Here is a 25,947-nt window from a genome sequence, read left to right on the forward strand (position 1 = left end):
TTAGTCTGCAGAAGAGAAGAATGGGGGAGGGGGGATTTGATAGCTGCTTTCAACTACTTGAAAGGGAGTTCCAAAGAGGATGGATCTAGACTGTTCTCAGAGGTACCAGATGACACAAAGGTAGGCAACCTATGGCATGTGTGCCGAAGTCGGCACGCAAGCTGATTTTCAGTGGCACTGACACTGCCCGGGTCCTGGCCACCGGTCCGGGCGGCTCTGCATTTTAATTTAATTTTAAATGAAGCTTCTTAAATATTTTTAAAACCTTATTTACTTTACATACAACAAACATTTAGTTATATATTATAGATTTATAGAACGAGACCTTCTAAAAACATTAAAATGTATTACTGGCACGCGAAACCTTAAATTAGAGTAAATGATGACTCGGCACACCACTTCTGAAAGGTTGCCAACCCCTGAGATGACAGAACAAGGAGTAATGGTCTCAAGTTGCAGTGGGGGAGGTTTAGGTTGGATATTAGGAAAAACTTTTTCACTAGGAGGGTGGTGAAGCACTGGAATGGGTAACCTAGGGACATGGTGGAATCTCCTTCCTTAGAGGTTTTTAAGGTCAGGCTTGACAAAGCCCTGGCTGGGATGATTTAGTTGGGAATTTGTCCTGCTTTGAGCAGGGGGTTGGACTACATGATCTCCTGAGGTACCTTCCAACGCTGAAATTCTATGATTCTATTAACTGTAGGACTGGAAGGGACCTTGAGAGGTCATCTAGTCCAGTCCCTTGCATTCATGGCAGAACTTATCTAGAACACCCCTGACAGGTGATTGTCTAGTCTGCTCTTAAAAATCACTTTTAGATGAGGTGGTTCAGAAACAGTAGACACCAATAGGACAGACAATCTTGCTCTGGAGCAGGCCAAAGAATGGGACCTCAAAGACAAAGGAGCATCTCAAGGATTCCCAGAAGGCCACTGGACAAATGGACATGGCATTGGTGGCCAAAAGACCTCAAGCCAAGAGCCCTGTCCTGCCAGCAGGAACAATGCTAATCCCAGTATCAATGGTATCTGAGGATGGTCTCTGGCGCCTATCGGGTGACAACGAACTGGAAGATGACCCCAATATAGATCTCAAAGAGTCCCAGAGATTCTCTGGTGACAGTGGGGGAGCCATCCCCGATGGACCAAATACATCATTGGACTCATCTGAATCTCAAAACAGGGACAGCATCAGTGTCAAAGAGGAATACAGAATCTGCACTGGCAGTACTGAGCAAGACACTCCCACCTGGTACCAGAGGAGACACCAGCACTGAGGCCAAGGACAGGTACCTGCTGTCATGGCAATGATGGTGCCAAAAGGCACACCCACACCAAGGGGGTCTTCAGTGCCAGGCACAGTGTTGGCCTCCATTCTACAGCCAGGGATACCAGTGGTGTGAATTGCAGTGCCGATGAACCTGGCAGCTCTGCAACACAGCCAAAAGTTACAAAGAGCCTTAGCAACTACAGCACCAGAAAACTCCTGAAGTAGTGGAAAGACAGGGACTAAGAGATAAAGCACCTCTAAAGCGGCCTGATACACCACCAGTGTGGAGATAGTCAGCACCAGTGCTGGCATCATTTGTACTGGACTCTAAGGATGCTCACGGCTGGAACTGGAATCAATGGTATGGTCTCTCACTGATCTCGGCCCAGTACCTGGAAGCAGTTAGATGGACCTGCTCCATTCAGTGTACCAGAAGGAGTCTGATGCCAGTCAGCACTCCTCTTAGAAGATGAGGAAGAGTCTTCCTAAGCCCTGGAGCAGTCCTGATTAGTCTTATGGGATCTCTTCCTCACTGCACCAGAAGAGGGAGAATGACTCCTTTTCCTCTTAGGGGAAACAGCAGGGTCTGAATGTGCAGCAGCATCACTTCTTAGTTCCGAAGGTGACTGCCAATCAGACAAGGGCCTCCGTGCCAAAGTGGGCTTCATGGCCTGCTCCAGAAGGTACTGCTTCAGCCATAAGTCCCTCACCACCCTAAGTCCTCTTTTGAACAACTTATATATGGCACACCATTCTTTAATGTGCCCATCGCCAAGACAAAAGCACCTCATGTAGGGATTATTGGGGATGCGCCCCCCCCCATGACAGACAATGCTTGAACCCTGGTAAAGGCAATACACGTCACCCAGCTACTATAAACAACACTATGATAACACTAAACTAAACCTAAGGTACTACTAACTATTACCTAGAGCAGTGGTTCTCAACTTATTTATCATTGTGGGCTGCAGATGCAGCTCTCTTTATCCTATGTGGGCTGCATTCATACAATATATATACACACTACCTGTATGGCCTTGAGGATGTCACATATGCTGTGGGCTGACTGGGCCACAAGTGGACTGTGGGTAGAGAACCACTGATCTAGAGGAAATAACCCTCAAAAAACAGACTAAAAATGTGAGGTGAAAACACTATACCAAGCTCCATCTTCATCCAGGAAGAAGAAAGTGAAGGGGTTCGAGGCAGTGCTGCCCTCATATGGCCAGGAAGGAGCTAGGGCCACAATGCACGAGCGCAACCCCTACGAGTACTGCTAGGCAAAATTCTCTGGCTTCAGTGCGCTGGGTGTGCATGCCCACTAACATGAAATACACACCTGCATCTAAGAAAAATAATGCAGAAAGGGCAAAAAAGTGTTCAATAAATATCTGTTTGAATTTGAAAAAAGCCAGATGTAGCCATATATGAGGATGAAACACTTTCTACTCCAATAGTAGTTCAGGGGGATATTAAAAACAGCAGCTACTAAACTTAGATATTTTTAAAATCAGCAGGTTTACATTACTTGCAACCCCCAGTTTTAAAACAGCTAGCCAGGGAGTTCGCTAGACCACTAATGCTGATTTTCAATACCTCTGAGAAGACTAGGGGAAAAAAAGCTAATATTCTCCCAGTATTTAAAAAGGGTAAGTGGGATGACCATGCCTATCAGACTGACACTGATTCCAAGAAAATAATGGAACAGCTGTTCCCGTACTCAGTTAATGAAGACTTCAAGGAAGGTGATATAATTAGAATCCCCCGTTTTGACAGGCATTATCCCAGGACAAAATGATTCTGAAAAGATCCTAGGGATAGGGGTCAGGGTTAGGGTCATGGTGAATAATCAGGTGAACATAAGTCTCCAGTACAATGCTGTGGGGACTTATGATCCTTGGAATCTTGAGCTGGAGTAGGGCAGTTGTATATTACATCTATCTGGCACTTGTGTGACCGCTACTGGAATACTGTGTCAATTCAAGAAGAGTATTGATAAAATGGAGTGGGCTCCACGAGGATGATTAAAGGACTTGAAAATCTACTTTGTATCAATAGATACAAGGAGCTCAGCCTGTTTAGTTTAACACAGAAAATGGTAAGAGGTGACTTGATCAGAGTTTAAGTACCTACATGGGAAGCACAACTTTGATAACGGGCTCTTCAATCAAGCAGACAAAAGTATAGCAAGATCCAATGACTGAAAGCTGAAGCTAGACAAATTCAGACTAGAAATAAGGCGCACATTTTTAATAGTGAGGGTAATTAATCATATAGCAATTTAAGGGTTGAGGTGAATCCTCATGCGATCAGCAACTGCTACGAATAGCTGGGGCGAACGCCGGAAGGACTTCGTTCGCTCTATGTAAAATGTGAGGGCCCTGCGGACGTCAAGGGTGTGAAGCTGTTGTTCCCGACTTGAGGCGTGCGGCTTCGGGAAAAAGACCGGGAGGAAAATGTCCTGGTTCAAATGGAAGGCCGACACCACCTTAGGGAGGAAGGCCGGGTGTGGCCGAAGCTGTACCTTGTCTGCATGGAAGATGGTATATGGCGGACCAGCCGTTAGGGCGTGAAGCTCGGAAACTCGTCTTGCTGATGTTATAGCGACGAGAAAGGCCGTTTTCCATGACAAATAGAGCAGGGAACACGTGGCCAAGGGCTCGAAGGGGGCTCCCATAAGCTTGGCTAGAACTAGGTTCAAATCCCAGGACGGGGTAGGACGCCGTATCGGCGGGTACAAGCGATCTAGACCCTTAAGGAAGCAGGAAACCATCTGATTGGAAAAGATGGACCGTTCTCCTATGGCCAGTCGAAAGGCGGACACGGCCGCTAGGTGTACTTTCAAGGAGGAGACCGCGAGTCCTTGCTCCTTAAGGGACCAGAGGTAGTCCAGGATCGTAGGAATGGGGACTGCGAAGGGATTGAGACCCTTTTGATCGCACCAGAATGCGAAACGCTTCCATTTCGCGAGGTAGGTCGAGCGCGTGGAAGGCTTCCTGCTTTCCATCAGGACTTGCTGTACCGGCGCAGAGCAGTCGCGCTACGCTCGTGTCAGCCACGCAGGAACCAAGCTGTAAGATGTAGGGACTGCAGGTCCGGGTGCCGAAGCCTGCCGAAGTCCTGTGTTATCAGGTCCGGCCATAAGGGGAGAGGGATGGGATCTCGTACCGAGAGCTCGAGCAGCAGGGTGTACCAGTGCTGTCTCGGCCAGGCCGGAGCAACGAGTATGAGGCGGGCCCCTGTCCCTCCGAAGCTTGAGTAGCACCCGGTGTACGAGGGGGAACGGAGGGAAGGCATACAGCAGGTGATCCGTCCAGGAGCGGAGAAATGCGTCCGATAGGGAGCCCTGGGAGCGACCCTGGTAAGAGCAGAACTGGTGGCATTTCCTGTTCTCTTTGGAGGCAGACAGGTCTATCTGGGGAAAGCCCCACCTTTGGAAAATTGTGTGCACCACATCGGGACGAAGGGACCACTCGTGGGAGAGGAACGACCTGCTGAGATGGTCTGCCAGCGTGTTCTGCACTCCTGGAAGAAAGGACGCTACCAGGTGAATTGAGTGGGTTATGCAGAAGTCCCAAAGGAGCATCGCTTCCGTGAAAAGCAGGGAGGAGCGGGCCCCGCCCTGTTTGTTGACGTAAAACATCGCCGTCGTGTTGTCCGTGAAAATAGCCACACAGCGCCCTTGGAGATGGGCGTGGAAGGTTTGACACGCCAAGCGGATCGCCCGCAGCTCCCTGACATTGATATGGAGGGAGAGCTCTCGGGGCGACCAGAGACCCTGGGTGTGTAGGTTGCCGAGGTGTGCCCCCCACCCCAACGCCGAGGCATCTGTGGTCAGGGTAACGGGCGGGCGAGGAGGGCGGAATGGGACTCCGGCACACACGACCTCTGGGTCCAGCCACCAGTTGAGCGAATCGAGGGTCGGTTTTGTGACTGTGACTATCATGTCTATGGGGTCGCGGTGCGGGCGGTACACCGATGCAAGCCAAGTTTGAAATGTGCGAAGGCGCAGCCTCGCGTGCATGGTCACGAACGTGCATGACGCCATGTGGCCCAGGAGGTGGAGGCAGGACCGCACTGTTGTTGTGGGAAAGGATTGTAGGTCCCGGACGAAGGAAACCATAGTTTGGTGCCGAGGTTGAGGGAGGCGGGCCCTGGCCAAATTGGAATCCAGGACCGCTCCTATGAACTCCACTCTCTGTGATGGAGCTACAGTGGACTTCTCGGCGTTTATTAGAAGTCCTAGGCGCTGAAACAGGGCTAGAATCTCGGCCACCTGACGTGCTACCAGTTGGCGGGATGGGCCGCAGACCAGCCAGTCGTCGAGATACGGGTACACGTGTATGCGACGACGGCGGAGGGCTGCGGCCACCACTGCCATGCACTTGGTGAAGACCCGCGGCGTAGTGGAGAGGCCGAAGGGTAGCACCGTAAACTGGTAGTGCATGTTGTTGACGACGAAACGCAGGTAGCGTCGATGAGGAGGGTAAATCGCGATATGGAAATACGCGTCATGTCGAGGGCGGCAAACCAGTCTCCCGGATCCAGGGAAGGAATAATGGTCCCCAGGGTTACCATGCGAAACTTGAGCTTGAGTAGGTATCTGTTGAGCTCTCGGAGGGCTAGTGTAGGTCGTAGACCTCCCTTCGCCTTGGGGATTAGGAAATATCGGGAATAAAATCCCCTGCCTCGCATGCCGTTCGGCACCTCCTCTATGGCACCCAAACTCAGAGTCTCGACCTCTTGCAAGAGGAATTGCTCGTGAGAGGGGTCCCTGAAGAGGGACGGGGAGGGTGGGTGGAAGGGAGGGGGCGAAAAACTGAAGGCGGTAGCCATACTCCACCGTGCGAAGTACCCAGTTGTCCGTTGTTATCTGGGACCACACCGGGAGGAAGTGGGAAAGACGGTCGAAAAATAACGGGGAAGGATCCGGTGAATACACTGATGGGCCGTCCGTGGGCGTCCCATCAAAAGGCTTGCTTAGGCCCCTGAGGGGGTTTGGAGGGCGCTTGGGACTGATTACCCCAGTTGCCCGATGGTCTGCGGCGGTTCACCCTGCCTCTGCGCCTATTATCAGGCCGTGGCCTGACCTGATTAAACTGGCGGTACGGCTGCTGCTGGAAGGACCTCCGCTGGGTAGCCAGCGTGTGCATGCCCAGGGTGCGGATGGCGATTCGGCCATCTTTGAGGGTCTGAATCCTCGAGTCCGTTTTTTCGGAGAAGAGGCCCTTGGTGTCGAATGGAAGGTCCTGCAGAGTGTACTGGACCTCAGGCGGCAAGGTGGAGGCCTGCAGCCAGGAGAGTCTCCTCATGGCCACTCCCGTAGCCAGGGTTCTGGCTCCTGAGTCTGCCGAGTCCAGAGAGGCCTGGAGGGATGACCAGGAGGCTTTCTTGCCCTCCTCAATAAGGGCTGAGAATTCCGGTCGGGAGTCCGTTGGTACCAGCTCTGTAAACTTCGAGAGTGAGACCAAGGTGTCGTAAGTGTAGCGACCGAGGAGAGCCAGTTGATTGGCAATCCGTAGCTGGAGGCCACCGGCCGAATAGACCTTCCGGCCCAACAGATCCATCCTCCGTGCTTCCTTTGATTTTGGCGCTGGAGCAGGTTGCCCATGGCGCTCCCGGTCATTCACAGACTGTACTACCAAGGAGTCCGGAGCTGGGTGTGTGTATAAATACTCGTACCCGCTGGGGGGAACCGAGTATTTCTGTTCCACCCCTCGAGCGGTGGGAGGGATGGAAGCCGGTGACTGCCAGACCGTATTGGCATTTCTTTGTATAGTCCGAATGAAGGGCAAGGCCACCCGCAGTGGGGCCTCAGCTCCAAGAACGCTGGTCACCGGGTCATCGTCCTCAGCGACCTCCTCGACAGGGAGGTTAATGGCCTGTGCCACCCATCGAAGCAGGTCCTGGTGGGCCCGCAGGTCAATCGGTGGAGGGCCTGATGTCGCTGCCCCCGCCACTGCCTCATCCGGTGAGGAAGACGAGGATAGGCCCTGGACCAGGGCTTCCGGAGGTGGTTCGTCCACGCGTTGCGAAGCCTCCTCGTGTGTGGGATGTTGTCTCCCTACAGGTGGCGGCGGTTCCTCCCCCAACGCTGATGGAGGAGGTCTGCTGACCGTGGCTTCCAGCACCCTGTGGTCGGAAGTTCTGGGCAGCTGAGTGACGGGGACCCCTTGAGTCTCGTGATAGGCCCAGGGGGTCCAGAAGCCCCATTGTTGAGGTCCGTGGTCCTGCCCTTGGGGGTCGGCGCGAAGATCACCAACGCTGCCTGCTTGGGAGGCGACTGAAGGTTGGCGGGAAGGCCACGGGGGGGCAGAGGCACTGAGGGACTGTGCCGTCGATGCTGCCGGTCTGTCCCTGGACGGTGCCGAGGAACGGTGCCGGTCGTCGCGGTGCCGGGAGCAAGAACGGGACCATCGACCGTGCGGGTGCCGGGAGATCGACCGAGATCGCGACCGACGTCGGTGGGAGCGGCTCCGCGATGAGCGGTACCGGGAGCGGTACTGGGATCCGGACCTTCGCCGGTACCGACGGTCGGGTGACCGGGATCGTCTCCGGGAGTGCGACGGGTACCGCGATGTGGAGCGGTACCGGGACTGCGACCGGCGCCGAGATGGAGAACGGTACCGGGATTGTGACCGGTGCCGGGATCTGGATCGGCGAGAAGGCGAATGTCTCCGGGATCGGGATCGGGACCTGGAACGCCTTCTGTCTCGTCTGTCAGGGGAAGGAGGCCTCATGATGGCCGGCTTGTCCACTGACTTCACAGCCCGCACCGGCAGTGCCGGGGGCTGGAGACACGGTGGCTCTGTGAGCGCTATCAGCTCGCTCGCCGTCGAGAATGTTTCTGGCGTCGACAGGGGAGGCAGCTCGACCACGGTTTGCACCAGGGAGCAGGGCGGTACCGGACTCAACGGCTCGGGAGTCGACGGTACTGTGCACGGTTTGTGAGCGGTCCCGGTGCCAGAGGCTTGGAGGTTGCCTGCGTCGGCTTGCGCTTCCTCACCGGAGAGAGGGAACGGTGTCAGGACGCCGGTGCCGGCTGTTGTTTTTTCAGAGTCTCGGTACCGGACCGGCTCGGGACCGCTGGTGTGCTCCGCACCGAGGAGGACTGTTGAGCTGCTGGTGTCGGCACCGTAGGGCTAAGTGCCGACTCCATCAAGAGCTGCTTTAACCTAAAGTCTCTCTCTTTCTTTGTCCTCGGCTTGAACGACTTGCAAATAGGGCACTTATCTGCACGATGGGACTCTCCGAGGCAGCGCAGGCAGGAGTCGTGAGGGTCTCCAATCGGCATGGGCCGCTGGCAAGCCGAACAGGGCTTAAACCCCGGTGCCTTGGGCATGAGCCCGCACCGTTTCGGGAAAAAGAGGGGCTAAGCCCCCCCAATTCCCCTTAAACTACTAACGAACTAACTAATCTAACTATGTTAATTAACTATATACACTAATTACAACAAGAACCAGAGATAAGCTAGGGATGTGGAGGTCAAGAGAGCACTCCACTGTTCCAACGGCCGTCACGGGCGGAAAGAAGGAACTGAGGAGCGGACGGGTCGGCTGGGGTATATATCTAGCTCTATAGCGGCGCCACTCCAGGGGGCGCCCAGCCGACCTGCCGGAGTTGCTAGGGTAAAAATCTTCCGAAGAGCCGTGCACGCGCGGCGCGCACACCTAACTGGAATGCACAGGAGCAATCACTCGAAGAACCACCCCTTTTTCCTGATCATTTATGAATATGTTGAACAATACTGGTCCCAATACAGACCCCGGGGGGACACAACTATTTACCTCTCTCCATTCTGAAAACTGACCATTTATTCCTACCCTTTGTTTCCTATCTTTTAGCCAGTTACTGATCCAGGAGAGGACCTTCCCTCTTATCCCATGACAGCTTACTTTGCTTAAGAGTCTTTAGTGAGGGATCTTGTAATAATTTAATGCAATGTTCTCTATTTATAAATGTCCTGTAATAGCTTTATAAATAAGCTATGTATAAAGCAGGTCAAGTCTATGGAATTCAGCAATACAACAATAAGTAAAAAGTCTGCAATGAGGCTCTGGTGGAAATGCATTGACCAATAACACACTTCCATGTATCCAAACAATTTTACATATTTATAGACTTACAAAGAGAGCACTCACTATGATTTAATACATTCCTGTTTGTTATCATGATGACAAGACTTGGCAACCAGTCCACAAAATGGAATCTGGTCTCCTTTTGAGGATGCTTTACATAGTCCCTCTCAAACAAAGCATGAGCACAGCAACCACAGATAGAATTTAGGAGGTACAAAGGGGAAGACAGAAACTTAGTTATGTAAAGATGTGGCTATTCTTACAGACCACAATAGAAAATGGTTATGTTTTAACTATGAGGTGAAAAAATAAACCAAGACTAGCTTGTCCATCTCTCTCCAATTCAGAGGCCCCAGGTGTTGATTCATAAATTCCAAGACAGTGGATACACTGGCAAATAAGGACCCACAATTCAATACTGGTAAGGTTCCACCAATGTAGCAAAAATGGAAGCAGAGGTATAGATGGCGGTAAAAATCCCTGAGCCCTTACCACAGTACAGCTTCCACCAAGGCTACCACCAGTATTATGTATTATGTATTATGGCCCTAATCACAGAAATGTAGGCAGGAAAGGACCTTTAGAGGTCATCTAGTCCAGCTCCCTGCACTGATGATGGTAGTTTAGATAAGGCCTTAAAAGCTGAGACTGCATTACCTCTAACAGTGGCGTGTTTGAACGTGGTCAATTTGAACAGCTAACACCTTTTCTAAAATGGCTTTTCCAACAGATATCTTTGTGGAGTTGGAGTGCTCTTTTTTCAGCTTGTATATAGGAAAAGCCAATATACAGTTTTGTTATAATTTAGTTTAAGAAGAGTGAACAGAATGTATCATTATGATGAAAAAGTTGATAGAAATATTATAAGGACAACATCCTTAAGAGGATTTCAAATCACAACTTCTAAAATGTTAAGACACTATCCCTTAAGCAACCATTTTTAGTTATCCATAGAGATTTACAGGAATTAGTCAGTTACATGCTAACTATCCTACTATTCCCTGAATACAACAGACAGTTACAAATAAATAACTTTAGAAGTTGCATGTAAGGGCTATATTCATTACTCAACCTATTCCCTAGTTCATATGCATATATAGAGAGAAAGAGACTATAGATATGTAAATCTCTATGGATAACTAAAACATCATGCATCATGCATCATGATATCCATAGAGATATGTAAATCTCTATGGATAACTAAAAATGGTTGCTCCATTTTCTTTTCTAAAATGGCTTTTCCAACAGATATCTTTGTGGAGTTGGAGATTTCTGATCCTACTCCACCCCTCTGCACTCCCATTCTATTTGCTCCACTAAGATTGTTAGTAATTTTGGGATTACTAAAACATGTCAGAGAGTTTCTAGACCAGCTTATTAAACAGTACAATGAAGGAGACAACACAGGGTACCGGAAAATATGGAAGGAAAATGATACAAATACAAAATCTACATTGCAACTGGCTGTCATCTGCCCAACAAGACTGATGACAGAATCTCAGTTTGCAATGGTAAAAAATTAGAGATATTTTTGTAAATAGCCTTATAAAGGTTTACATAAAAATCTTTAAGAAAATTAAACTCAGAATTAATTCACAATATTTTTAATTTTAAATAAATTTGTATGAGAAATTACCTCTTCTTTCAGTGCATGTTTCTTCTGCTCCAAACAGATTTCTTTAGCTCTCATCAGCTGCAGAGTCTCCTTAGAAACTGCATACTGCAACTTTTCCATACGTTCTACTGCTGCTGCCCATGCTGCCTTACCAAACCTTTTCTGATCTGCTCGCATTCGATCATACACAGCTGTAAAAGAAAAATAGAGCTCTCGTTAATACAGATAAAATACATGAAATTTGATGTGCTGTTAAATTTCATATACAATTTGTTAGCGCTATCACAATTCCTATAAACACATCAACAATTTCTGCAATAGTAATAGCTATTATGAAAATAAGTTTCCAGGAGCTTAAACATGATGCATGACTTCTGCAACTACACAATCTCCCCAGAACTATCATTCTCCATTATACTTCTGCTTCTGACCACTGCAGACAGTTTGAAATTTAGTAAAATTTTAGAAACCTAGTTTGTTTCAAATTTCTGTTTCCTTTGTTTGAGGCACTTGCCAATGTAAAGTTTCGAGGTATATCATAGTACTCCATAGTTCTGCAGCCACAAAAACCACCCACTGACAGAGAAGCTAAGCCTTTAAAATAAATAACAAGAACAACAGTGTAAAACATACTTACCTGAACTAAATCTGAACTGGGAGGGACATAACAGTTTTCAAGTACATAAAAGGTTGTTATAAAGAAGAGGATGATAAATTGTTCTCCTTATCCTCAGAAGACAAGACAAGGGCTTAAATTGCAGCAAGGGAAATTTAAGTTAGACATTAGGAAAAACTTCTCAACTGTAAGGGTAGTTAAGCACTGGAACAAATTACATAAGGATGTTATGGAATCTCAGTCTCTGGAGATTTTTAAAAACACGTTAGACAAACGTGTCAGGGATGATCTACATCAGGGGCTCCCAAACTTTGGTATGCAAACCTCCTGGAATGCCTCCTCCCCCAGACATTTCCGGGGGGGTCTGCAAGAGAAATTATGTAACAGTGGATTTATTATTTTATTTACTGCATTTTCCTAATAGGCTAACCTTAAAGCTTTAAAACTCTGTGGGAATTTGTTACATAAAATACGGTAGTTAATTTACTTCAAGATATACCAATGAGAACACAGATATACAGAGACCCCTCACCTCCAATCACCGTACAGCCTGGGTTCAGTTGCCCAGCAACTGTTCGGTCTAAACAAAAACAACTGATACAGACTAACATGGGTACCACTCTGAAAAGTTGTCCAGTCTAACTGAGCTCAAAACTTAGTCAGGGGCTTTTTTTTGGTTGTTATAACACTATAACTATATCTGCACGTAACAGTGAAATATGGACAAATGGCTAAAGACAGGTATTGTTAAGAAGAAAACACAAAGTATCAGTGCAGAGAAGGGTAGGGGTAATGAGGCAGCTGGCAGATCTGCAAGTGGGTGTGACCAAGTGCCTGGGATGGATCACACTGAGAATGCCACACTCAGGGCAGACTGCAAGAAATAGGGCAGGCAATCCCCAAAGCTGGTGGTTTATTCTATAATTAGATTCACCACACTAGTAATAAAACAGCTTCTGCAGTACCACACTGGTGAACTAGAAGCCAAAACACAGTCCCCTTTAGGCATTCCAGCCCTTGGCTCCCATCCAAACAGCCAAGTCTAATATAGTAAGAAGTTATTGAAAACCCAGTTCACCATATGTGAGGTTCTTACTAATCCCAAAGGATCAGACACTTACCCCCAGGTCAATATGTATCTCAAAGCTTACTCAAATATCATGTTTTCAGCCAATCTTTAGTAAACTAATGAAAGATTTATTAATAAAAGGAGAGATATAAATGGTTACTAGATCGTATACATACAAAAATGATTGCAAAGTCCTTATATCGGGTTTGTAGCAGTGATGGAATAGACTGCTGGCTTGCAAAAGTCTCTGGTAACTTTCAAAAGATTGGAAGGGCCTCAGTCCATAGTTCAAGATGCTCCTTTTACTGTAGTTGTAAATCCACAGTCCAGAGAATTATAGCAGGAAAGAAGAAAAATCGAGTTGTCTCATGTGTCTTTTCTATTCTTTGCCTTGTGCATGGAAATTTACTGTCCCAAACAAAGCCCACAGCCCCTATGTACGGAAAATTACTGGCCCAAGATGGAGTCCAGGGTCACATGAACATATCACATGTCCCTATATGTTTTGCTGAATCACAAGGGGTGGCTCCTCGCTGTCTGAGGCATCCACAGGAAGACCTACTGAGTGGGATGAGTTTCTTCAATGGGCCATATCAGAGAGTGGAGTGATTTTAATGGGCTAAACTTACTGACCTCCGAGCGATAATCTTCAGCCCTGCAGTGGGGTGGGGGGGGGGGTGTCTTAGGGCTTCAGCCACATGGGAGGTGCCTGCTGGGGCTCAGGGCTTCTGCCCCACTCCTGCTGAAGCCCCAACCCCAGGCGGCATCTCTCATGGGGCTGAAACCCTGAGCTCCCTGCCCCAGTCTGGCAGGCAGAGAAGGGGGTGGGGGCTCTGAGCCGCATTTTAACTGTAAAAGGAGCCACATGCAGCTCGCAAGTCGCAATTTGACAATCTCCGACATAGGTTTACATTAGAGCTAGACAGCTATCTGGTGGTAGTCATCCAGGAATACAATACATGTTTAAGATACAAGTACATAGCCAATATTCATAACTTCAGATACAAACATGATATGCATATAAAGAAGATAATCATACTTAGCAAATCATAACTTTTCCATTGAAGTTTTATATGCCATACTTTGTACCAGATTTATGGAAATTGTTTAACAGTGGTAGCAACAGTGATATAAATGGTCACCTTTCATATACACAGCATCACTGGGGGTACGCAGGCAGCTGGTTGATCTGGAAGTGGGTACACAATAAGAAAAGTATAGAAACCTCTGATCTAAATAATACTTTGTCCTGTTTCAGTTCAGGAGACTGGACTAATGACCTACAAGGTCCTTACTGGTGCATTTTCTAGATCCTACATATCTATACCTCCAGGGCCCTACGTTTTATCTTAACTGGTTGCAAAGAAAACTTTCTAAATGTAAACTGAATGATAAAGACTCAAGTCTGCAAACAGCCTGAATAATATCTTTAAAGTAAGTGTGAGCTTCCACATTTACCTATTGAGTGTTATCTTTGAGTCCTTATAATGGCAATCTAAATGCCAATATTATTTCACTGCTAATCATTTAAGCACAATGGTGCAAACTATCTCCAGAGGCAACCACCACCTGCCCCCTTCCCAACTTCCTCCCAAATAGTAATATGTGAGAGGCAATATAATTGCAACTTCCTGATATTTATTTATGACCTCCAGGTTGAGGCCCCTGATTTAACCGAAATATCCAGCTGATGTGTTTAGCCTGTAATTCTAAACTGCCTCCCATATGTTCCCAACTGCTAAGAGTCCCAAATGTCACCTTCTACCTACCAAAGCCTCCCTTGACAACTTCTACAGTGCAGTTGTGTGTTCAGTACAAATCTGCAGCACTAAGAAAACTAAGAATTATGGGGCAACAAAATTACACTTTAATATTAAATTTTAACACCACAATGAATATTGTACTGATTGGGTATTTAACGTAACAAAACATTTTATTTTAAAAGTTGAAGCTGTTGGAAAATCCAAGTTCCTTGCCAAAGAATTAGGTTCAAGTTAACCATACAGAGTACAGGAAGACCTGGACATAACCAGATGAAGCAGAACTTCTTCAGGAACCTTCCAGGATAGCAGAAGTCCCTTGCCTGATCAAGATTAGAACTCACTTATCTTGAGCACCAACCACTACTTGGGCTGAGACAGATAAGCCATTCACTGATTTAAACCATGCAGGGCAATTACATGATATTATTTGAACACTTCTGCTAAGCAAAACTCGCTGAAATTCAGGAGTCCACAGATGAAGCATTCAGTCTCCAGGCCCCAGATCCTCAAAGGAATTTAGGCCTAAATGTGGGCCCAGGTGTTTAAAGCAGTGGTACCCTCAGTAAGGGATAGCTGTTGAATGGCAAGCTAGTAATATGGTTACTCACACCTTGCTTCCTCACTCAGTAACAAAATCTGTTCTTATTTTTATTATTCTTAGAATTATCATAGCACCGTAATCATACATGAGGACCACATGTGGCAGGCACTGTACAAATATGAACAAAAAGAGCTGCCCCAAAGACCTGACAATCTAAATATAAGACAAGAGACAGAGGGATGGATTGATGCAGTGCTGTAACTATGTCAGTCCCAGGATATTGAAGACAAGGTGGGTGAGGTAACATCTTTTATTGGATCACCTTCTGCTGGTGAGAGAGACAAGCTTTTGAGCTTACACAGAGCTCTTCTTCAGGCCTGGGAAACCTATTCAGAGTGTCACAACTAAATACAAGGTGAAACAGATTGTTTAACATAAGTAGTTAACACATTTTTTCAAGGGACCATTCTAGCTACTTCACCTACATTGATGGTAAATAAGTCACAGGAAAACATTTTTCTGACTTAAAGTCTTGTCTATACTTCACAGCACACTTATTTAACTAAATAATGTTTTTAAAAATTCACTGTAGTTAAACAAGTTTAACCCTTGCTTAAATCAATGTAGCTTGCATTGGTAAGATACTGACTTAAGCTAAATCAATACAAGGAAGGGTAGACCAGGGGTCAGCAACCTTTCAGAAGTGGTGTGCCGAGTCTTCATTTATTCACTCTAATTTAAGGTTTTGTGTGTCAGTAATACATTTTAACATTTTTAGAAGTTCTCTTTCTATAAGTCTATAATATATAACTAAACTATTGTATAAGGTTTCAAAATGTTTAAGAAGCTTCATTTAAAATTAAATTAAAATTCAGAGCTCCCCAGACCAGTGGCCAGAACCCAGGCAGTGCGAGTGCCACTGAAAATCAGCTCGTGTGCCGCCTTTGGCGCACGTGCCATAGGTTGCCTACCCCTGGGTTAGACCAATTTAAGCAAGTCTACATTAGGGTTTAACTAAAGTGACTTTTAAATTGATTTTGCTAAACTGGTGCATTTTCTAGTATAGAAAAGGCCTCAGTTACATCAGGGCAGACTTCCAACCAGCAGATACCTTTTGCAGATGAACCTGAGTAAAATATTCTCTGAGTAGTGTAGCAAGATAGTTACAGTTATGTAAGGTCTAACTCAGGGGTCTCAAACATGCGGCCCTCGGAGCTCTTCCCTGCGGCCCGCGGAGCTCCCCCAGTTACTTCCTGTCGCCGCCAAACTCCCCTCACCCCCGCCCCCCTCCCCGAGTTATTTTCTGTGCCTAAGCTCCCCGCGCGCTGCTCCCCAATGTTTGGGGCCGGGTCTCTCCCCTGGCCCCACCTGCCGCCCCCACGCGCCTCCCCCCAGTGTCTACCAGCCCCCACTTGCTGCCCCCTCACCGTCGGTAGCCTGCTCACGCTGACTCCACTCCTCCTCCGCTATGCCGGCTTCCGGCATCACCTGCTGCCGCAGGGTCCTAGCGCCCCCCTGCACTAGGGCCAGGGCAGGCTGCCCTTCCCCTAGTCCTGAGACTCTCCAATGCCCCGAGCCTCTCCAATGCCTCAAACCCCTCACCCTCACAGCCCTCACCCCTGCACCCCCTCCTATCCCCAAACTCCATCCCAAAGCCTGCACCCCCACCCCCTGCCGCAGCCTGGAGCCTGCACCAAGCACAGAGCCTGCACTCCAGACCCCCTCCCCCACCCAAACTCCCTCCCAGAGCCTTAGGCAGTAAATCTAAGTGCGTGTTTTGTCCTTTGAGTGAGGTGCATTACTGAGTGTATATATTTATTAAAACTGCTTGGAAATGACTTCATCAAAAAAAAGAACACTCATGGAAGAAAAGAGAGTTTTCCAAGACAAATGGGAGAATTTATATTTTTTCACAGAGGTAAAAGATAAAATTCAATGCCTTATTTGTCAGCAAACGATTGCTGTTCCCAAGGAGTATAACGTGCGTCGGCACTATGACACGATGCACCGTGAAAAATATGATGCATTCACCGGAAAAATCCGAGAGGAAAAAGTTCAGCAACTTAAAGCAGCATTTGCCAAGCAAAGAAATTTATTTTCAGGGATTAACAAGTCTAGCGAAGATTCAGTAAGAGCAAGTTTTGTGATAAGCGAAATGATAGCTAAATCATCGCGACCTTTTACAGAAGGCTTATTCATAAAAGAATGTCTTATGAAGGCCAGTGAAATTTTATGTCCTGATAGGAAGAAAGTTTTTGAAGGCATAAGCTTGTCTGCAAATACAGTTGCCTGCAGGATAACGGATTTAGCTGATAATGTGCAAAAACAATTGATTCAAATGGCAAAAGACTTTGAAGTATTTTCAATTGCTCTTGATGAGAGTACAGATGTATCAGATACCGCACAGTGTGCAGTGTTCATTAGAGGTGTGGACTGCAATTTGAATATAACTGAAGAATTGCTAGACTTAATGCCACTGAAGGGTATCACAACGGGACGTGACATATTTCAAGGATTGGAAGAGTGCATTGAAAAAGCTGTTGGTGGCGCTTAGCACTTTCCAGGAGGGAGGGGGGAGGAGCGGGGAGCCGCGCGCTTAGGGGAGGAGGTGGAAAAGAGACAGGGCAGGGGCGGGGCCTCATGGAAGGGGTGGATTGGGGGTGGGGCCAGGGGCAGCAAGGGGGCGTGTCAGTGATGCGGCCCTCGGGCCAATGCACTAGTCCTCATGCGGCCCTCGGGGTCATTTGAGTTTGAGACCCCTGGTCTAACTGATGAGAAAAGGAACAAGAAACGCTGAGTCAGATGAAAGAGTGAGACAAAATTGATATTATGGTTGCCACCTGCCTGAAAAAAGAAAATCCTGCAGGAATTCTAGTCTACATGGGGGGTGCCTAATCACAAAAAGTGCTGCTGTGGAGGAGCACAAACACAATTGCATTGAGGGGGCATTTTTGTTTGCTATTATGGGTGTTTGAGAAGGAGGACCAATTGAAGAGAGAGATAGACAGGCAGAAACAGGATGAAAGGAAAAAAGAAAGCTCCAGTTTCCTCTTAGGGAAAAGAAAAGCCAATAACACAGAATCACAGACTTTAAAGGTCAGAAGGGACCATTGTGATAAATTATTCTAGTCTGACCTCCTGCACGTTGCAGGCAACAGAACCTCACCTACCCACTCCTTTAATAGACCCCTAATCTCTGGCTGAGTTACTGAAATCCTCAAATCATGATTTAAAGACGTCAAGTTACAGAGAATCCACCATTTACTCTAGTTTAAACTTGCAAGTGACCCATGCCCCATGCTGTAGAGGAAGATGAAAAACTCCCAGGGTCTCTGCCAATCTAACCCAGTGGATAATTCCTTCCCAACCCCAAATATGGTGTTCGGTTAGACCCTAAACATGTCGGCAACACCTACCAGCCAGACACCTGGGAAAGATTTTGGTGTAGTAACTCAGAGCCCTCTCCATCTAGTGTCCTGTTACTGGCCATTGGCAACATTTGTTGCTATCAGTCAAAGATCGGCTACATGCTGTTGTGGGCAGTTTCATCATAACATCCCTCCATAAACTTATCAAGCTCACTCTTGAAGCCAGTTAGGTATTTTGCCCCCGCTGCTCTCTATGGAAGAGCTGTTCCAGAACTTCACTCCTCTGATGGTTAGAAACCTTCATCTAATTTCAAGCCTAAATTTGTTGATGGCCAGCTTATATCCATTTGTTCTTGTGTCCATGCTGGAGCTTGATATTTATCCCTCTGATATATTTAGAGAGAGCAATCAGATCCCCCCTCAGGCTTCTTTTGGTTAAGCTCAACAAACCCATCTCTTTGAGTCTCCTCTCATAAGATAGGTTTTTCCATTACTGGGATAATCCTAGTAGCCCTTCTCTGCACCTGTTCCAATCTGAATTCATCTTTCTTAAACCAGAATTGCACACAGTATTCCAGATGAGGTCACACAAGTGCCTTGCACAGTGGTACTAACACTTCCCTGTCTCTATTGGAAATATCTCGCCTGATGCATCCTAGGACTACATTAGCCTTTTCCACAGCCACATCACACTGACGGGTCCATAGTCATCCTGTTATCAACCAATACACCCAAATCTTTCTCCTCCTCTGTCACTCCCAACTGATACAAGAAGAATTTTTGCTATAAGCTGGGTATGTTAGTCCCTACATGCATTACCTTGCACTTTGCTCTATTAAATATTATCCCATTTCTATTACTCCAGTTTACAAGGGCATCCGGATCTTCTTGTATGATATTCCAGTCCTCCTCTATATTGGCAATACCTCCCCACTTTGTCTCATCTTCACATTTTATTAGCACATTCCCACTTTCTGTGCCAGTAATAAAAATTTTAAATAAGATTGGTCCTAAGACCGATCCCCCTGAGGAGCCCCACTAGTAACCTCCCTCCAGCCTGACAATTCACCTTTCAGTATGACCCATTGTAGTCTCCCTTTAACCAGTTCCTTGTCCACCTTTCAATTTTCATCCTAATCCCCATCTACTCCAATTTAACAAATATTTTCCCATGTGGAACCTTATCAAATGCCTTAGTGAAATCCAGGTAGATTAGATCTACTTAATTTCCGTTGTCTAAAAAATCAGTTATCTTCTCAAAAAAGGAGAGCAGGTTGATCTTGCACAATCTACCTTTTGTAAAGCCATGTTGTATTTTATCCAATTACCATTAACATCTATATCCTTAACTACTTTCTCTTGCAAAATTTGTTCCAAGACCTTGCATAGAACTAGGATCAAACTAACAGGCTTATACTTTCTCGGATCGTGTTTTTCCCCTTTCTTAAAAAAAGGAACTATTAAAATTCAACTTAGATTTCAAATAACCTTTATGTGAAAAAAATAAGACAGTGGAAAATGGTTACCTTTCTGTGCTTTGGCTGTTATTTCGAAGTACTTAACAGTAAGATCCTGAATAGAAAGGACAGCCATGTGGGCTTTCCGCTGCCAATCCGCATCTTCTTTTTGTAGGCTCTCAATCCTCCTGGGGCCTAGGTAATCATTCTCTATGGAGATCTGAAAATAAATCAGTCCATCATTAACATCAACAAATTAAATTTTGTCAATGGCAGCTAGTTGCAGTCAACCTGGGTGGATAAAAATCAATGAATTAATCAATGGATTAAAAAATGAAGAAAAAACCCTTTAAAATGCTCATTTATGCTGAAAAAGGACAAGTGTAGGGCCTTACTAACATTCTTACTGTGAGAACAGAAACTCAAAACAAAAAATAGGTAAACAAATAAGCCATACTACATTGCACCAATGCCACCTTCAACAAATCAAAATAGCTTAAATGCTTCAACCAGGCAGGCTATAGTCCCAATGAATGTTTGCAGTCTTTGGTCTTCCTCTTGCTTCTAATGAATTTGTAGAATGTTTTCTTCTTTCTTTTATGTCCCTAGCTAGTTTGATCTCATTGCCTGCCTTGGCTTTTCTAATTTTGTCCCTTCATACTTGTGTTATTTATTTATATTCATCCTTTGAAATTTGACCGAGTTTCCACTTTTTGTAGGACTCTTTTTTCAGTTTTAGATCATTGAAGATCTCCTAGTTAAGCCAGGGTGGTCTCTTGCCATACTTCCTATCTTTCTTACGCATTGGGATAGATTGGTCTTGTCCCTTAATAATGTCTCTTTGAAAAACTGCCAACTGTCTTCAATTGTTTTTCCCCTTAGACTTGCTTCCCATGGGATTTACCTACCAATTCAGAGTTTGCTAAAGTCTGCCTTCTTGAAATCCGTTGTCTTTATTGTGCTGTTCTCCTTCCTACCATTCCTTAGAATCATGAACTCGACTATTTTCATGATTACTTTCTCCCAAGCTGCCTTCCACTTTCAAAGTCTCAACCAGTTCCTCCCTATTTGTCAAAATCAAACCTAGAACAGCCTCCTCCCAGTAGCTTTCTCCACCTTCTGAAATAAAAAAAACTGTCTCCAATACATTTCAAGAACTTGTTGGATAATCTGTGCCCTGCTGTGTTATTTTCACATGCAACCTTTCATTAAAAGTCATTAATTTGGAGCAAGACTTGACAAACATTTCAAAACAATTTGGAGCAAGACTTGACTATACCATAGTGCCCCACAGCAGCAGTAGGGGAGCAGCCTCTGCTGATATTGCCACAGCAAAAGCAGGGGGGGAAATTGACTAGGATCATGTAAGTTTCTCACTGCTGCTGGGAAAGAAATAGCAGCAGCAGAAGCATAAAAGCACCCTATTCCATTCAATTGAGAGATTCAAATAAACATTGGATTGCTTCCTCTTATCTTTCCCTAACAGTTAAGTCACTTTTCTTTGCCCTCAATACCTTGCACAATTTTATTTCAAACACAAACTCTGCTCAACATCTTTCATCCTCTCCCTTGCCCCTTCACTCTATCCTGGTCACCCAATGTGCCCCTGTCTGTATTCCTTCTCACTCAATGTGCCTTTTTCTGTATACAGTAGAACTCCATTTATCCAACCCTCCATTAGCCGGCTCTCTGTGTTAACCATACTACCAGCGCACACAGGTGTGATCTCTCCTGTGGCCGATAGATGGCACTGCAGCATTGCACTTTCCCATTCTCTGGTTTATCTGGATTTTTGATTATCCGATCTGGGCCCCATCCCAATTAGATCAGATAAACAGGGTTCTGCTGTATCTTCCTATATTCCTCATTGCCTCAGTCTACTATATCGCCACCTTCTCTTCATTCAAACCCCAGCTCAGCACACCCCTTTACCCAAAAGCTTATGAACTCTAGATTTACATTTTTACAGCATTTTAGGATCCTTCGAGATAAAGAAAAGAATATAAAAAGTATAATTCAGAACTTAAACATTCACTTGCATACAAACTTTGTTAATCAGAATGACAGACTGGATGATTTAAACAGTAAAATGATCACAGCATATTTCACTGGTTGAATTTGTTATACCACACCAGTTCCCCGTGTCATGAGAGATCATTTGGAGCACTGGGGAAGTTCCTGAAGACTGGAAGAAAGCTAATGTTGTGCCAATTTTTTAAAAGGGTAAATGGGGTAAATGGGGTGACCTGGGTAATTATAGGCCTGTCAGTCTGACATTCACCCCAGACAAGATAATGGTGTGGCAGGTAGGGGCCCCAATAAAAGAAATAAAGGGAGAGTAATGTAAATCAATAGCATGGAAACATGTCCTCTGGAATGGTGGAGAAGCATGAAGGGGCCCTGTCTTCCTTGTTCAATCCCATCTGGCCCTGTTCCCCCATCCCCTGACTGCCCCCCAGAACCTCCCACCCCATCCAACCACCCCCTCCTCCCTGACTGCCCCCCAGGACCCTCCGATCCCTTACCCAACGCCCCCCCGCTCCCCACCCCCTTACCAGCAGCAGGAGCTCGCAGCCGCGACACCCGGCCAGAGCCAGCTGCGCTCCCCACGCTGCCCATCGGAAGTGGTGGGCCAGAGCATGGCCGTGTGGCTGTGGGGAGGGGGGACAGCGGGGGAGGAGCCGGGGACTAGGCTCCCAGCCAGGAGCTCAGGGGCCAGGCAGGATGGTCCCACAGGCCAGATGTGGCCCGCAGGCTGTAGTTTGTTCCCAGATGTATACATTTCCATTTAGATCAGACGTGGGCAAAGAAGGTAGGCCATACTTAGAAGATGAGGGAAGCAGTGATTCTGAAAAAGATTTGGGTATGGTAGCGGATAATCAGCTGAAGATGAGCTTCCAGGGTGACACTGTGGCCAAAAGTGCTAATGCAATCCCGGGATGCATAAGCAGGCGAATCTTGCGTAGGAGTACAGGGGTTATTTTACCTCTGTATTTGGCACTGGTGAAACCACTATTAGAATACTGCATCCAGTTCTGGTGTCCACAATTCAAGAAGGCTGTTGATAAATTAGAGAGGATTCAGAGAAGAGCCATGAGAATGATTAAAGTATTAGAAAGCATGCCTTGTAGTGACAGACTCAAGTAGCTCAATCTATTTAGCTTAACAAAGAGAATGTTAAATGGTGACCTGACCAGTCTGCAAGTACCTATATGGGGAACATATATTTAATAATGGCATCTTCAATGTAGCACAGAAAGGAACAACACAATAATGGGTGGAAATTGAAATTAGACTAATTTAGACTGGAAATAAAGGTGTACGTTTTTAACAATGAGGGCAATTAATCATTGGAACAATTTACCAAGAGTTGTGGTGGATTCATCAATGACCATTTTTAAAGCAAGACTGGATGTTTTCCTAAAAGATATGCTCCAGGTATTATTTTGGAAAAGCTCTATGGCCTGTGCTATACAGGATGTCAGACCAGATGATCATAAGGATCTTTTCTGGCCTTGGAATATATGAAAAATGAATATGTTGAAGTCATTCTGAAAAGACATTTGCCTGGAACAGGTAAATTTCCCATAAGCTCATTTTTATTATTTTTTTTCCCTTTTTACTAGTTTCTCTAGGTATTATGTAGCTGTATTTTTCTTACATGATCTTAGGGCAGATACCTTCAACTGGGGGTACTATTATAGAGGTTGGGAGTTTTCCAAAGTGTTTCTTTTTCCCCATTATCACCACCTTGGCCTGTTCAGGATTCAACTTTAGCCAACTTTTTTCATCTACTTGCTGTTCTCAGCCAAGCCACTACAGGGCTGTGACATTAGGTTGTTTACATACAATGAGAAGAGGGAGGTAGAGCTGGGTGTTATCTGAATATTGCTGTTTCACAGTCTCTCCATGTGGGCTTCAAAATAGACATTTTCAGGCAACCATGAGGATAAGAAACTTACTATTTTGTTCCTGCAACCATCTCCGAGCGATTGGACTCCTTTGCCCACACAGCGCCTCATTAACTTCAATGGAACTCCATGAAGATGGAAGTCCACTCACATTGACTGTATTGCAGGATTGGGGCCTAAAGAGTCTTTCATTCCAATATGTGGAGGACATTTTCTAGAGTATGTTTGGAGAGAGTCTTTTAAAGTCCCCTTCTCTGTTAACATCTTATCTACTTTCTTTTCAGGCTACATATTCTTAGTCACCCTCACATTAAAATGAGAGAAAAGGTTTAGTGAAGTTTAATATCATTTCATACTATATGGTAGCTTTTAATAAAAATCTGAAGTTTCAACAAAACAAAGCTGTTTTCAAAAGATATCTGTCCTTTTAACAGTCACATTAATACCCAAACAGTTGTAACTTTAAACATTAGTATAGTTCGCCATCAGAAAACTCTTTAGGCCTTGATCAGTTAAGTTGTCAAGCTAATTAAATTAGACATTATTTACAGTAGTTTAAAAACAGAAGCACAACACAAAGAACAATTATCAATTCCACAGCTTCAGAAATAACTAATAAGCAAAATGAGTTCTCATATTTTTCATGTTAGCCCTCAATCTGGGCACATTTACAAAGTTATGCTTAAAAAAACACATTCGTGTGAATTCACAATTGCTACTGAAGGTAGTTTAATCACATACATTTTCATTAAGTGCAGTGTTTTTAAATATACAGTACCACTTTTAATTATAAGTGTTCTCATTTTCTTAAATTGAATTGACAGGTAATTATAAATTCCTAGAATGTGTTGAGAACGACTTTTTGTTTCAGAAAGTGGAGGAAGTAAGTACGGGGACAGCCATTTTAGACTTGATTCTGACCAACAAGGAGGGTAGTCAAGTATCAGAGGGGTAGCTGTGTTAGTCTGGATCTGTAAAAGCAGCAAAGAGTCTTGTGGCACCTTATAGACTAACAGACGTTTTGGAGCATGAGCTTTCGTGGGTGAATACCCACTTCATCGGATGCATGTAGTGGAAATTTAGGAGGGTAGCAAATCTGAAGTTAGAAGACATCTTGGGTAAAGTGATCATAAAATGTTAGATTTCATTATTCTCAGTAAAAGGACAATAGCTGCGGAATAAGGACAATGGACTTCAAAAAGAGCAGACTATAATACTCAGAATTGGTAAGTGAGGTTCCATGGGAAGAAAAATTAAGGGAAACAGGAGTTCAGGAGGGCTAGCAGTTTCTCAAAGAGCCAATATAAAAGGCATAACTGCATACTATCCCAATGTGAAGAAAGATAGGAAGAATAGTAAGAGGTAATAAGGAGCTCCTGATGGAGCCATGAATCACATGAAAAGTCAAAAAGATATCCTACAGAAAAAGCAATAGATAAATGTACAGAAGCACAGCACAAAACATGTAGCACAAATCAGAAAGGCTCAGGCACAAAATGCTTAGGAAGTGACATAAAAGACAATTTGAAGGGGTTATTTAAATACATTAGGAGCACAAGAAAGATGACGCGAAGTGTCGATCCTTCTACTTAGCAGGGAAGAAGAGCTAATAAACTGATGAAATCAAGAAGGCTGAAATGTTTAATACCTATTTTGCTTCAGTCTTCACTAAAAAGGTTACTGTTGACCAGATACTCAAAACAACTAATATTAACAATGGGGGGGGGGCAGGAGAGGGGAGAGAATAACTGGCTAATAATAAGTTAATGAATACTTAGATGAATTACAGTTAGCAGGGTCCAGTGGAAAAAATCATCCTAGGTTACACAAGGAACTAGCTAAAGCAATCTCAGAACTGTACCTATTTTTTAAAAAGGGGGACAAAGACGACCCAGGAAATTATTAACGAAGTCAGGCTGACTTCAATACTGGAAAGAAACTGGAACAAAATTAAACAATCAACAAGCACCTAGAGGATAAAGGGTTAGATTTTCCAAAACCAAATCATGCCAAACCAACCTCATTTCCTTCTTTGACAGGATTACCAGCCTCATGGAAAGAGAGGAAGCAAAAAACATGATATATCTTGATTTTAGTAAGGCTTTTCACACAACCCCACATGACATTCTAAGAAGCAAGCTAGGGAAAGATGGTCTAGATGAACTTACTAGAAGGTGGGTGCACAACTGGTTGGAAAAGCTGTATTCAAGGAGTAGTTATCAATGGTTTGCTTTCAAACTCGGAAGGTGTATTTGTAACA

General features: G+C 45.3%; 1 protein-coding gene across 3 annotated transcripts in view; it reads right to left on the bottom strand.

Moving 5' to 3' along the window:
* The window catches only part of JMY (junction mediating and regulatory protein, p53 cofactor), a 132,665-nt gene that overhangs the window by 71,644 nt on the left and 35,074 nt on the right, over positions 1 to 25,947 (bottom strand). For all 3 annotated transcript variants that reach the window (XM_045020755.1, XM_045020756.1, XR_006580346.1), the window contains 2 exons: positions 19,846 to 19,996; positions 10,984 to 11,153 (listed from right to left, as the gene is read on the bottom strand). In XM_045020755.1, coding sequence (XP_044876690.1) covers positions 10,984 to 11,153; positions 19,846 to 19,996 — 321 coding nt within the window. The remainder of the gene's footprint in view (positions 1 to 10,983; positions 11,154 to 19,845; positions 19,997 to 25,947) is intronic.

This window comes from Mauremys mutica, chromosome 6 (assembly GCF_020497125.1).
Source record: "Mauremys mutica isolate MM-2020 ecotype Southern chromosome 6, ASM2049712v1, whole genome shotgun sequence".
Taxonomy (NCBI): Eukaryota; Metazoa; Chordata; order Testudines; family Geoemydidae; genus Mauremys; species Mauremys mutica.